A 13,251-nucleotide genomic window follows, 5' to 3' on the forward strand; every position below is an offset into this window, starting at 1 on the left:
TCCGGACCAGCGTGCAGGGGTGATGAGAGCCCCTGCGGGAAGGGGCAGCGGGGACGCCGGCAGGACCCAGGTGTGGGCGCCCCGGGAGGGCCACCTGGGGAGGGGGCGCGCGTGAGGCTGAGGACCCTTCCGGGGAGAGGGCGCTGGGGACGCCAGGAGGCCCCAGGCACAGGGCAGCCCTTGCGAGGGGGGCTTGGGGGGGCATGGGAGGACCCACCCTGGCAGGGGCGCGCGGGGAGGGCTCACCCTGGCAGGGGCGCGCGGGCGCGCGGGGAGGGCGGGGGCCCCCGGGAAGGACGCGCCCGGGGGAGCGCGCAGGGCCGAGCGCGGGGAGGCCGGGCGCGCGGAGGGGGCCCCCCACCCCCACCCCCGGCAGGGGCGCGCGGAGGCGCGGGGAGGGCCGGCCGGGTAACGGCCGCGCGGTGGGCGGCGGCGCCCGAGGCCCCTCCCCTGCCCGCGGCCGCTCCTCCTCTTCCTCTCCCGCCCGCGCCGCGGCCCTCGGTCCCTGCGCGGCCTCGGCGGCCTCGGCGGCGGCGGCGGCGGCGGCCCCTTTAAACCGCCCGCCCCCCGCCCGCGCCCGCTCCCCGCGCCCCGCGCCCCCGCCTCCGGGCCCCGCGCCCCGCGCCCCGCGCCCCCGCGCGCCCGGCCTCCGCCGCCGCCGGCCCGGACATGGCCGCCAACATGTACAGGGTCGGAGGTAAGGCCGCCGCCGCCGCCCGCCTTTATGCGCCGCGGCCCGGCCCCCCCGCCCCCGCCCCGGCCGCCCGGCCGCCCTCCCGCCCCCCCGCCCCGGCCGCCCCCCCCGGCTCCCCCTCCCGCCGGCCCCGCCGGCCCCGCCGCCCCCGCCCCCAAACCGCCGCCCCGGGCCCGCGCCATCCCTCCCCCACCCCAGACCCCCGGCCCCGGCCCCGGCCCCGGCCCCCCGCCAGCGCCGCCCGGACCCCGTCTCGCCCCTCCCCTCCCCCACCGCCGTCCGTTCCCTCCCCCACCCGCTCCGCCCGCCGCGCCGGCCGCACGGCCCCCCCGCGGCCCACTTCGGGTCCCTCCACCCCTGCGCCCCTCCCCCACCGCGGCCGCCCCGGGCCGACCCTCCTTCCTCCCGCGCCGCGGCCCCCCCGCCCGCCGCACTCCCGCCCTCGCCGCCGTCCCCCGCCCGCTCCATCTTCGCGAGCCGCCGGCTCGGCCCCGCACCTCGGCCTCGGCCCTGCTCGCCCCGGGCCGGCGACCCGAAATGGCCCCGGGCCGGGCCCCGACGGGGGCCAGCGGGTGGCGGCGGCCGAGCGGGCTGGGGGGGGTGGGGGCGCCGGGGGCTCTGCCCACCTGTTGGGGGCCCGGCCTGGCCTGGCACGGGCGCCGTGCGCGTCGCCGGGCGGCCCGGAGCATCCTGCGGGCCTGAGCGCCTGGGTCCGGCCGGCGGGAGCCCCCACTGCCCTGAGCTGGGGCGCGTGGCCCTGGGAGGTGCTGGCTGCCCTCCGGGGCCGAGCTTCCGGGCTGTGCGGGTGCGCAGCGGTGGGGAGCGCCGTGCTGGGGCCGCATTCCTCCCCCGGAGCCCGGGACCCCCCGGGTGGACCTGGGGGCTTCCCGGGCAGGTTGCGCGGATCCCCTGCGGCCGTCCGCCTCCCCACCGCTCGCCCTGCGCCCCCGCGCTCATACCACCTCCATCTCCGGTGCCCCAGCCCAGCAGGGAGGTGCTTTGCGAGGGGTGGGGAGAGGTCAGGAGCCCTGGGGGGGGTGCGGAGTCGGCTGGGGCCCTGGGGGCTTCCCCCGCTTCCTCCTCTGCTTTGGGTCTTAGGAAGCCCCCAGCCTTTTGGGCCTTGCTCCGCTGTGTTCCGTGGGGTCCTGGGCCAGTCCGCCCTGCTCCTCCGCCGGGAGGGGGCCTCTTCCCATTGGTGCCTGCCCTCCCTGTGTCCTGGGCGGGAACTGTCCCAGTCCATCGATGTCACGGCTTGGCTGGCCCCCCAAGAGCCTGGGACTCACCTCTCCAGCCAGCCAGGCCTGCCTCGTGACCTTGGGCTTGCCCTCATCTGTGTAGTGGGTCAGCACGGCACCCGTCAGCCATCAGGCCTGCCCCCCACCTCCGGCTTAGAGGCAGTCTTGGGAATGGGGGCCCGCACCCCGTGGAGCGGCAGGCCCCTAGTGGACAGATGTGGGCCACAGGCAGGGCTGCAGGGGCCCGGCAAGCGAGTGGGGGGCAAGGCAGGAGTGTCACCCCAGAGGCCCCTCCCCAGCACGCTGCCGGGGAAGCTCTTGATAGATGCCAGACCCCAGGGGCAACCCCCCTGCCTCCATCCCAGCACCCCCCAGCCCCTTCCTCAGCCCCCTCCCCCTGCTGCGGCTCAGGGCTCCTCCCTGTCTTGTAGGCAGTTTCTCTGTTCTGCTCCCCCCTGCGTGCGTGCTTGGAACCACCTCTCTACGGTGCAGACCTCCTCTTTCCTGGTGGGAGGCCCCACGGCTCCCACCAGCGGGTGACAGGGCCCTGCAGGCCGCCAGCTGGTTCCCACATGGCCGTCGGGGCCGTGGGGTTCATTGAGTAGATGAAGACGCCATCATCAGAACAGGGGCACCCGCTCCTGGAGGGAGACGAGAGAGGGCCAGGCAGGGTGGCGGGCCGTGGCCCCCGGGCATTGCCTTCCTGGCACGGGGCTGGTGGCTTGAGCAGGGCTCCCACCCAGATCCTGGGCCCCCTTGCTGTGTGGGCTCTGCCGCTTGGCTTTTAGGCCTGTCTGCCTGTGAACTTGGCGGGGGCCTGGCCTGCCCCACATCCGCTGGTCCCCCTCGGAGCACCGCAGGTGGGACCACAGGCTCCCACTCAGAACACCCCTGCGAAGAACTGTTCGCTCTCTGTCTGTGCATGGGGACTCTGGGGCGGTGGCCCAGGGGCCTGGCAGGGCCGCCTGGCCTCCTGCCCCGCGGAGCTGCTTGCTTAGGGAAGGGGCCCCTCTCTCTGGAGCTGATCGCGGCCCAGGGTTTGCCCCATCTGGGCGGCTCTGGTCTGGGGGAGTGCCTCGGGGATGTTCTGAGAGGGGGGACACTTCCTCCACCTTCTTATCTCCACTCAGGACCCTAAGAGCAGAGCCTTTTCCGACGGTGTCACATAAGCACTTTCTGAGTCTGAATGTGTCCCAAACACCGCGGAGGACACACCGGCTAGGAACGCCGTAGCGGCAAGCCCTAGTTATCTGGGCGTCCTGCGTTTTACCTGGCAGGCTGCTCCGAGGCTCTGCCAGGACGTCTGGGTGGGGCGGGCGCGAGGGGGTGGCCCAGTGCCAGCTGACCCGCTGGGTGGAGTGGGTCAGCCTGGGAGGGACGGCCTGCTGCTTCCCAGGGAGGTGACCTGGCTGCCGACAGAGGCCTTCGTTGGCTGCTCTGAGTGTGGCAAGGCGGGGCCCGACTGTAGGTGGCTGGGTCAGGGTCCGTGACCTCTGCTCCTTTGGGGTCTGCCTTCCCGAGCCCTCGGCAGGCTTCTGGGACCCGCGGTGTGCCACGGGTGCTGTGGGGGGACTCTTCCTGGCACAAATTTCAAGCAGAGGGGTTGGGGAAGGTTTCGGAACCCGCAAGCCACCTGCCAGCATGGTCACTATTGGACAGACTGTTGGGTTTCAGGGTTTCCCATGGGTCCCCCGTTTCTTCTCATTGCTGGATGCCGACACCCGTTCTCTTGGATGGTGATTTGGGTTTTATTTATTTACATGACAGCGAGCGCACAGGTAGGCAGAGCTGCAGGGGGGAAGCAGACCCTCGCTGAGCAGGGAGCCCGATGCGGGGCTCGACCCCAGGACCCTGGGACCATGATCTGAGCCGAAGGCAGAGGTTTCAACCCACTGAGCCGTCCAGGCGCCCACGGACAGTAATTTGCTTTTTTAAAAACGTGCGTTACAGAGGTGATAGGGGCTCCCCAAGGCTCCTGGCCACGGGGCCGAGTTCCTTTGGGCGCGCTCTGGGTTCTGCGCCTGTCGCTGCCCGTGCTGTTGCTGTTTGTGGAGTTTAAGCTTTTGACCAGGTGAGACACGCACACCCGGGAAAATCCCAAACTTGTTAAGGCCAGTGGGGGGGGGGGGGGTTGTTGCTCAGGGTCCCCTGCTGCGAGGGCGGCCCTTTGTCTCGGGCTCTTAGGGGCCAGCCCACCCTGCCCTGCTCTGACCTTCCAGGTCTCTCTTTTTTTAAAAGATTTTATTTATTTTTCTGACAGACAGAGATCACAAGTAGGCAGAGAGGCAGGCAGAGGGGGAAGCAGGCTCCCCGCTGAGCAGAGAGCCCGATGCAGGACTCGATCCCAGGACCCTGAGACCATGACCTGAGCCGAAGGCAGCGGCTTTAACCCACTGAGCCACCCAGGTGCCCCCCATGTCTCTTTTGAGAGAAGAATTTGGGCATTAAACTTTAGGATTCGTAGAAAAGAAACTGTGGGTCAAGAATGTTGGAGGGAGGGGTCCAAAGCCTGGCACCTCTGAGAGGGGCTGCCAGCTCAGAGCAGTGCGGCGGGCGTCTGGGGGTTTGGACGTGGGGGTGGCTACCGCGGAGGCGGGGCAGGGGCATGGGGGCGTCCGTGGGGCTGCACTTAGGCCCAGCCTGCTGATGCTCCAGAGTGTGGCTCTGGCTGGCCTGGGACCTTGTCCCTATCTGTGCCCCCGTGCATCTGGCAGCAGACTCGGGGTGCAGCTGCCTCAGGGCTCCCGAGGGCACTGTGCACGGACGGGGCAGAGGTGCAGCCTCCACAGGGGCCGGGGGTCCGGACTGGGCTCTGCAGACGCTGTCAGGTGCTCAGGTCCCCGCCGCCTACCCTCCTGACATGCAGGCCGGCCCCTTGGAGTGGGCCGGGGGGGGTGGGCTCTGCCTCTTCTCAGGGCCCATGTGCCCCTTCCCTGGCCCTTGGCGTGCCTGGTGGCCCCCACGCTGGGCCCAGCTCTGTGGTCTGTGACCGGCCTTAGGAGGTGGTCCTTCTAAGTTGTCTTCACTGCTTACAACTGTTTAATGGCTTCTGCAGAGCCGAGGGTCCCGTCGGAAGCCTCAGAGAGCTCGTGACCCGTCCCGGCGCTGCGCAGTGACCCTTTGCAGGGCCCCAGGGCTGGCCCTGCTGGACCCCTGGCCTTTGCAGGGCAGGGCTTCCCAGGGGTCCCCTGTAATGCGGCCCGGAGAAGCCTCAGCCCGTGGTGGGCCGCTGTGCCTGTGGTTCCCACTGACCCTTTACTCGAGGCGGCTGAGCCAGCAGGGTCTTCAGAGAAGGGGAGGGCGGAGGAGGTCCCATGGGAGCAGTGGAGTCCCCTCCCCCAGCACGTGTGTGCCCCCACAGGGGCCTGCCCCATTCAGGCCTCTGCCCCTCCCCTGTCCTGCGTACCTCCTCCTCCAGGCAGGCTCTGGTCCCGGACTTCTGTGGGGACGGTGACGTGGTCCCATGCTGCTGGCTCTCCTGGCAGGGCCATCCCCATATTCTGGGGGGTCCTCTGCAGTCCCCTTGTGCTCCAGCCCGGCAGGGTGGGTGGGTGGGTGGGTGGGAGGCCCAGTGGGCGAGGGCGTGGGAGGGGTCCCTGCTGGAGGGCGGCCCAGGTCAGGGGGTAGAAGTACCGGGACCCTCGGACACCGTTTGGGGGATGGTCCGGCAGAGACGTGAGTCAGGTGTCACTCGGTGTCCTGTGCTCCGGGACTGTGTGCCCAGCCCCGGCCGCCCCCTTGCCGGGCCGGGATACTGGCCACTGCTGGTGTTTCTTTTGGTTCCATCCCCAAATTTGAAAAAGAAAGAAGGAAAGAAAATGCTAGGCTTGCCATATCCCCACTGTGGGGGAGCAAGGCGGAAGCCTGGAGCTGGGCGTCCTGTCCCCAGCAGAGCCGGTGGGAGTGGCTTCTGACAGCTGGGGTGCAGCGCTCGGGGGTGCTGGGCACGGCGTGGCGCGGCTGAGTTCTCGGTGGTGTTGTGGGACGCTTGTCCGGCCGCCCATGGCCCTGACCCCGTGGGCTGGTCTCGCCGTGACCGCTGTCTGCCATGCAGGCTCTGTTCTTGCTGGGGACCGTCCCCGTGCCTCCCGCAGGGCCCAATCTCCGCCTGCTCCCCACCTTGACCTGTGACCCGCGTCAGGACTCGGGGCACCCGCTCTAGTCTCTGAGGCACGTGTCCCTGACGGGCGGGCCCCAGCTGCGGTCGAAGGGGGCGGCGCGCTGCCTCCTGGTCTCGTTCCGCTCCGTGAGCAGGGCTCCTCCCCGGCCTGTCCAGAGACGCGCTTTCCACGCTCCTGTCCTCCTGTTAGGCTGGGGTTCGGAGCGCTGTCTGGTGTGGCGCGTCTGCAGGGAGGCTGAGGCGCCGCCCGCGGGCACGCCTGGGTCGGGGGGACTCCTGCAGGTGCCGGCCACATATGCGGAGTCGGGCGTCTCTGACCCAGAACCTGCACGGCTGCGGGTCACGTGTCGGTCCGGCCAGCAGACCCCGACCCTGGGCGGTCGCCGCTGGCGTCAGTGGTGACGGCAGAGTGCACGTGCCCTGTGCCGTCCCGTGGCTGTGTGTACTCACCGTCAGGCTCGCCGGGTCGGCCGTCTGCCAGCCGTGCCCCGGGGTGCTGGAGAGCAAGTCCACAGCCCCAGGGGTTACCAGCGTCCGCTGAGCAGAGAGCCCTGGACGTGGAGTCCCCAGACGCTGCCCTGCGAGGCGGGCTCCGTGCCGGTGGCCGGTGCGTTTTCGGGCACATGCCACAGCTGGCCTGTTTGTGGACGACACGCTGAGTTTTCTCGGCCCCGGACGCCGGGATGCCGGGAGGCCCAGGCTCCTCCAGTTGCTGAGGCCGCCTTCCAGGGTGCGTGGGCCCTCGGGTCGTGTGAGGGGGACTGTCGTGAGGGGGGCGGGAATCGTGGGGGTCAGGGTCTCACCCCGAATCCTGGAGATGCAGTTGAGGATCCCGGCGGGCCGTCTCCGGTCTCTGGTGACGCCGGGGGAAGCTGGCGTGGACTCCGGTGGTGAGTTCCGCCAACACGTCCTGGTTTCTCGACGATGCCGCTGGGACCGGGTCGCTCGGCTGCACGGTGAGCATCTCGCGGTCCCGCTGGGCGTGCGGCGTCTGGTCCCTGCTGGCGACGAGCGGCCTGGGGCCTCTCCTGGCGCGCGGGCCTCTGTCCTGCTCTGAGACGCGGGTCATCTCCTCTTTTGGCGTGGAGTCGGGAGAGCTCGTTGGTGGTTCTGGAGTCACGCGTGAGCCGTGCAGAGCTTCCTCCGTGATAATCTGGGCCTGAGTCAGCCTCACAGAGATTTTGTCCTGTTTTCTTAAAATTTTTGTGGTTTTGTGTTTCTTACAATTTTTTTTTTTTTTTTTTTAATTTATTTGACACAGAGAGAGAGAGATCACAAGTAGGCCAAGAGGCAAGCAGAGAGAGAGAGGGAGGAAGCAGGCCCACCGCGGAGCAGAGAGCCCGATGCGGGGCTCGATCCCAGGACCCTGGGATCATGACCTGAGCTGAAGGCAGAGGCTTAACCCACTGAGCCACCCAGGCGCCCCAAGTTTCTTACGATTTTTTAAAGGTTTTCTTTATCAGAGAGTAAGAGAACGTGTGTGCGCTCAGCAGGGAGCCCGACACGGGGCTTCGTCCCAGGACCCCGGGACCGCGCCCTGAGCCGACTGTGCCCCCGGCGCCCCCCATGGGTTTCACTGTCCGGTCTGTGATCCGCGTTGGGCTGCATGTTGTGTGACGTGCAGTTCGAGGCTCCGTTTTTTCTGCACGTCCACGTGTGCCCTGTCGCCCGTCACCGGCGTTGAGTCCCGGGTGTCCTTTCTCACCGGACGGGCCGGCTTCCTCGTCATACTGGTTTCCTGTGGCTCTGTGATTCCTGCCGCTGGTCCCCCCGGGAAGCCGCAAGGCCGGGTCCGTGTTCTCTGAGTCGTCTGGCCCGCTCTGATGTCTGCGTCTCCACGCGGCTCTGGGTCGGCTCGTGGGGTTTTGATGGGGACAGTGCGAGCTCTCCGTGGGCTGTTTGTGGAGAGTGGACCCCTGTGGCGTGTCCCACACGTGAGAATTCCAGGAGAGACTCCTGTCTCGGCATCGCGGTAAACTCTCCCAGGTGCGGCCGAGGTCACCCGAGCCGTCACCGCGCTGACCCCGAGTCACATGAACACAGTCCTGCTCGGCAGCACTCGGAGTGCCGCGGTGGTCTCCGTACCGTGACCTCCCGTTGCAGGAACACAGGGAGGCAGTGTGCACGTGGACCCCAGCAGTGTGCACGTCCTTGTGTGCTCGGCTCAGGTGGCAAAGCACCGCGTGTCACTGGGGCCACGGCCGCTGTGACCAGCGCCGTCTGTTGGCACCACCGCATTCGCCCAGCTCGCCAGCGGACGGCGGTCAGGAGAGCCTGGATTGAAGATGGAGCCTCTCGTCCAGCGGAGCTTCTCCACGGAAGGAAGGAGACCTGCTGCCGTCCACGGCTCCTGCCCCACGTTCCTCAGCCAGCCGGGAGCCGCTTCCCGACAGACGTGACCGCGCGGAGCGGTGTGTCCGTGGGCTGCGTGGGACAGCTGGCGGCATGCGGGGACACAGGGTCCGAAGGCGTGTGGGGACCGGCTGCCGCGAGCTGTCAGGCAAGTCAGGAGGAGACGGCCCAGCGCAGACGCAAGTGGGGCCGCCGGCTGGTGGCAACAACGCTGTGTGTGGGGAGCTGCCGTGCGCTGTGGCCAGAGACCGGCCTGCCTTGGGGCGCCACTTGTGGGGCACCCCGGCTGGCACAGGTGGGCACGCGGGACAGAGTGGAAGCCGTGGGAGGCGCCCGGCCACACAAGGGCTCAGAGACGTTGTGCTGGGGACTGAGAGACGTTGTGCTGGGGACTGGGAGCTCCGTGGGGGACGTGGGGGTCTCCTGCTCCTGGGACCCGCGGGTCAGCGGGACCTCCTCTGCCCTCGTGCGCGTCACCGTCCTCAGTTCTGTGGATTACGACCCCGCGTAGGTCTTGTCTTCGCTCGACTCAGCCGCCGTGCAGCAGCCCAGTGTGCAGCGGGGGTCAAATCTCACTGCGATTCCGTAAATCCGGGGGAGAAACCGAGAAGGGCCGCTGTCACCCACTGCTCTCCCTGCGGCTGCGGAAGATGCTTGCTGACCGTCCTCTGTGAGGCCGCGTGACCTGGCGCACTTGCCCCCGAGCCGCACCTTGACCAGGCGAGGCCGCGGTGGTGGCCGCCAATGGTGCCGGAAGCTCTGGGTGCCCCGTGGGGCGACTGCGTGGCGTGTTCCGGCAGGAGGCGCAGCTGGGCCCGACCCCGAGTGCTGGGACGGGGCCTCATCCAGGGCTGCAGTGGGCCCTCCGGACCCCGGGCACGCGGGGTCCCTGCTTCCCGATGCGCGAGACGGTCAGCGCCACGGGTAGCGCAGGCCCCTCGTGGCGGTTACCACCGCGCCAGGCGGACAGCAGGAGGGAAGGGTGCATGGGGTGGGGCCCAGGCTTCGGCCGGCCTGTTGCCGGGGTCCACGGGCGCCGTGGGGCGGGCCGCTGTGCCGTGGTGCTGTTCGCACACTCTGACCTTGGATCCCAGTGGCCCAGACGGTCCCCTCAGCTAAAGCTCCGTGCCCATGACCGTCTCCCTCCAGCGTCACCGATGGAAGCTCCATGGCGACGACGCCTTCGTGCCCGCCTGGCGTCCTGGGCAGAGCCTCCTGCCCCGTGGGCCCCGGACCAACTCAGGGCCCCACGGCGGTCCTGTGTGGGGCTGTCCCTTCCCTTCTCCTGCTGTTGTCTCATTACCCCCAGGTCCCTGCCCAGGACCGTGGGCCCTTGGCTGAGGGGACGCTCCTCGGTGCCACGCGTGTCCCGCGAGCTCACGCCCCGCCCCCCCGTGTCGGTCACCTCCACGTAGACTCGGGATTTCTGTACTTGGGGAGTGCTGCCCGGGCTGTGCCTGGCGTGCTCCTGCTTGGGAGGAGAGTGACGGTGTGAGGGCAGCCGAGGCCCCCGGGCGCCTGTGGCGGGCCTGGCGGTGTCCCATTGTCCAGGCTGCTGGAGGGTTCCTGTCCGCGCCGGTGTCCCTGCGTCTGCTCAGACCGCGCGGATTTCCGACCTTGACCCAACCTGCGTTCTGGGACAGACCCCGGGGGCTGTGGCGTCGCGTCGGTTCCCGCGTGGTCCCCACGTCTGCTCTCGGGTACAGCGGGGGCATAGGGCGGGCGTTGGGTCGCCCCTCGGTGTTGGCAGGTTCCCCAGGGAGGGCCCCTGGGCCTGGGGGCCGTTTCTTCTCTTTCCTCTCTGCCTGTTTCTACTTTACAGTTGGAAGAATTTTTAAATCCATGGGCCGCTACCCCCTTACTTTTTTCTTTTTTAGATTGTTATTTTAGGGAGAGCAGAGGCGGGGGGAGAGCCAGAGGGGGAAGCAGGCTCCCCGCCGAGCGCAGAGCCCGTTGCGGGGCTCGATCCCAGGACCCGGAGAGCATGACCCGAGCCGAAGGCAGACACCCAGCGGACCGAGCCCCTCGGCGCCCTGGAGCCTGATTTCTTCAGCAGGCGCAGGGTTGCCTGTTGTCCAGCATGAGCTTGGGTTTGCCTCATTTCCCCTGAGCCGCCGCGCATCCCTTCCTGCCCGGCCCCGCGCCCCGCGCCCCGCGCCCCGCAGCGTCTCTCACTCTCCCTTGAGCCGCCACGGCCCGTTTTCGGGAGCAACTTGGCTCCCTCCGGCGTTTCTCTGTCGCGCGTGTTTCCGGGTGTGCTGCCGTCCGCCGGGTTCACTGTCTCCTCGTGTTGCTTTTGTCATCGACCGTGGGTCACGAACCCGCAGCCAAGCCCGCTCCCCCGAAGCCTGTAGTTCTGTGGATGGTGGGGGCGCTCGCCGGGCTGTGGCTGGCCGCCGGGATCGGTGGGGGACGCAGGGGGTGGGGTGCACCCACTAGGACGGCCAGCCCCAGGCCCCGGAGGCCTCGGGAGAGCCACGTGCGTTTCTTAGAATGAAAGTTTTATAACTTCGCATAGAAATGGCTTTTTGAGCAATGATTTACGAGATAAAAGTCATGTGTTCCAAGTGTGCAGGCAGGTGTGCAAGGCAGTTGCTTGCTTGGGTCCCCCTCAGTACCCGTAGGACCTCTGGTGGGGGTGGGGCTGGGCTGGGTCCTCCGGCAGAGGCTGCTCTCGGTGTGGGCACTTGGCCATGGCCCGGCCTTAAGCGGCCACGAGTCTCCTCCAGTCTTCTGCAGAGCTGCCGGAGGAGGGCCTGCGGGCGTCCATGTGGGCAGCGGGGGACAGGGAGCCGGCGTTCCTGGTGCAGGCTGGTGGGGACCTCAACCAGCCCTTTCCTGGCACTGACTCCGCCGTGCCGCCGCGGAGCACCTGCAACATCAGGGCGGCGGGCGGCCTCGTGGCTGCCCTGGGCTTTCCGTGGGAGCCTGCGAGCCTCCCCGAGACGGAGCCCAGGCCGCCCACTGCGGAGCTGGAGGGACGCTCGTGATGCCGTAGTGTTCTGGGGGACCTGGCAGGTGGCGCAGGATCTCCAGACCTTGTTTCTCTGGCACCTGCCGTTGCCCCGTCCCAGGGAGCTCTGGTCTCCCCGTTCACTGCCAGGGGTGCACGAGGCCGGGGGAGGCCGTGCGGGGGCCCAGCAGCCCCCCTTGCGCTGACGTGAGCTCCAGGCTGGTGTCTCTGTTTGCTCGTCTGCCGCGGCCTGTGTGACTGCCGGCGGCAGCCCTAGGACGCTGTCCCCAGGGGAAGCTAAGTCTGTTCCCACAGCGTGGTATCCGGAGGGACAGAGGTCTTGGGGCCGCTGATGTGGGTCCCTGGGATAGAGGGGGTGGCTGCAGGCCTCTGCGGGGGCCGCCCCTCCTCCTCATCGTGGATCCGGGCCTGGCGCCCACCAGCATGTCTCTGGGTCCCTCGTTTTCCCGCCGAGATGCTGGGGCACGAGCTCCTCCGTCCCCTCCTGTGTCACGGCGCCTAGAACTGAGGGCATGGGGATGGGGGGGTCAGGGCCCCGCTGGTCTGCAGGGCTGCGTGCTGCGGGGTGACGCTCTCTCCTCCTGTTGCAGACTACGTCTATTTCGAGAACTCCTCCAGCAACCCGTACCTGATCCGCAGGATCGAGGAGCTCAACAAGGTAGCGTGTGCTCGTGTGGCCTGAGGGCTGGGGGCTCCAGTGCCGCCTGGGGTCTCAGGGCTGGCCCCAGACCCTTTGGTCTGTTTGTCCCCAGGGTCACTTGCGTAGACCCGGGTCCTTCTCCTTGGAGAGCCGGGCAGGGAGGTCCCTGCGACCTCATGCAGGGGTGTGTCCAGCAGGGCCCTGAGCAAGGCAGGAACGTCTGGCACATGGTTGGGGTGGACGCCCTGTGGGGTCCCGCCGGCTGGGGCTTCCCTGCCCACCTGCTGCCTCTTTCCCACCCCCTGAGGCACCCGCTTTCCCCTGGTTCCGGGCCTGCAGACCGCCGGCCACCCTCCCTGCCTCTCCTGCTGGCCTCCTGATCGGAGGCGTCCTGGGCAGCGCTGGGGGAGAGGCAGGTGCGGCCCTGGGTCAGCGGACTCCCTGCGGCTTCTCCTTTCCCTGAGGTGCTGGGGTTGCCGGGAGAGGGGCCCTCCCCAGGGAGAGACCTGTTGTTCCCCGCTGTGGTCTGTCCTGGACCTCAGGCTGTGCGGCTCTGTGGCTGGGGATTCTTGGGTCACGCAGGACGGGGCAGGATGGTCAGGGTGCTGGTCCCCCAAAGACCAGACTGGTCGCAGCTGAGCCCTGACTCGCTGTCCCTGCTCACCAAGAGCCTCCTGCGGCGTGTGCCACGTGGGGGCGGGGAGCCTGTGCCTTCGAGGCTGGTGGGAGCAGCTGGGCAGTGCCTGGAAGAGCCGGGCCCAGGGCTGGAGGTGGTGGGGCCAAGGGAGGCCATCATGGGGCCCCCGCTGCGGCACGTGCCCTCCAGGCGCCTTGTTGGTGGGACACTTTAGGCCACCTGCGAGGGACGGCTGGAGAAGGGGTGGACGGCATCCCAGCTGGACAGGAGCCCGTGGTCACCCACCCACCTGCTGGCACCTGCTGACTCGGGGACTCCTACCGTGGCAGTGGAGAGGATGCTGGGGGGCCAACCCTGCAGTTGCCGTGGACGCTGGGTCTCAGGTGGCTGGAGGTGGCCTCCCTGACCAGGCCAGCCTGGCCTCTGACCCTCGCGGTGGCCTGATGCCGAGAGAGCAGGTCGTACCACTTGTGGGGCCAGTGGGGGCTAGTGAGGCACAGATGGCCAGGGCCCAGCCCGGCAGTGGCTGCAGCCGACGCTGTGTCTGCGTGCCTGTAGCCCCGCGTCAGGTCAGGGCAGGGCGGGCAGCCGGGGGACCC

General features: G+C 68.9%; 1 protein-coding gene across 7 annotated transcripts in view; it reads left to right on the forward strand.

The window, feature by feature from the left end:
* The first annotated feature begins 580 nt into the window (after positions 1–580).
* Positions 581–13,251, forward strand: part of MTA1 (metastasis associated 1) — a 30,769-nt gene continuing 18,098 nt past the window's right edge. For 2 of the 7 annotated variants that reach the window (XM_059183350.1, XM_059183352.1), the window contains exons 1-2: positions 8,410–8,549; positions 11,966–12,033. In XM_059183350.1, the coding sequence (XP_059039333.1) occupies positions 8,495–8,549; positions 11,966–12,033 (123 nt within the window). In that variant the 5' untranslated portion in view covers positions 8,410–8,494. Of the gene's footprint in view, positions 698–8,328; positions 8,550–11,965; positions 12,034–13,251 lie in introns of those variants that run through there. The other 5 variants (XM_059183351.1, XM_059183357.1, XM_059183356.1 and 2 more) reach the window with 5 other exon arrangements.

Source organism: Mustela lutreola, chromosome 7 (genome assembly GCF_030435805.1).
Source record: "Mustela lutreola isolate mMusLut2 chromosome 7, mMusLut2.pri, whole genome shotgun sequence".
Taxonomy (NCBI): domain Eukaryota; kingdom Metazoa; phylum Chordata; class Mammalia; order Carnivora; family Mustelidae; genus Mustela; species Mustela lutreola.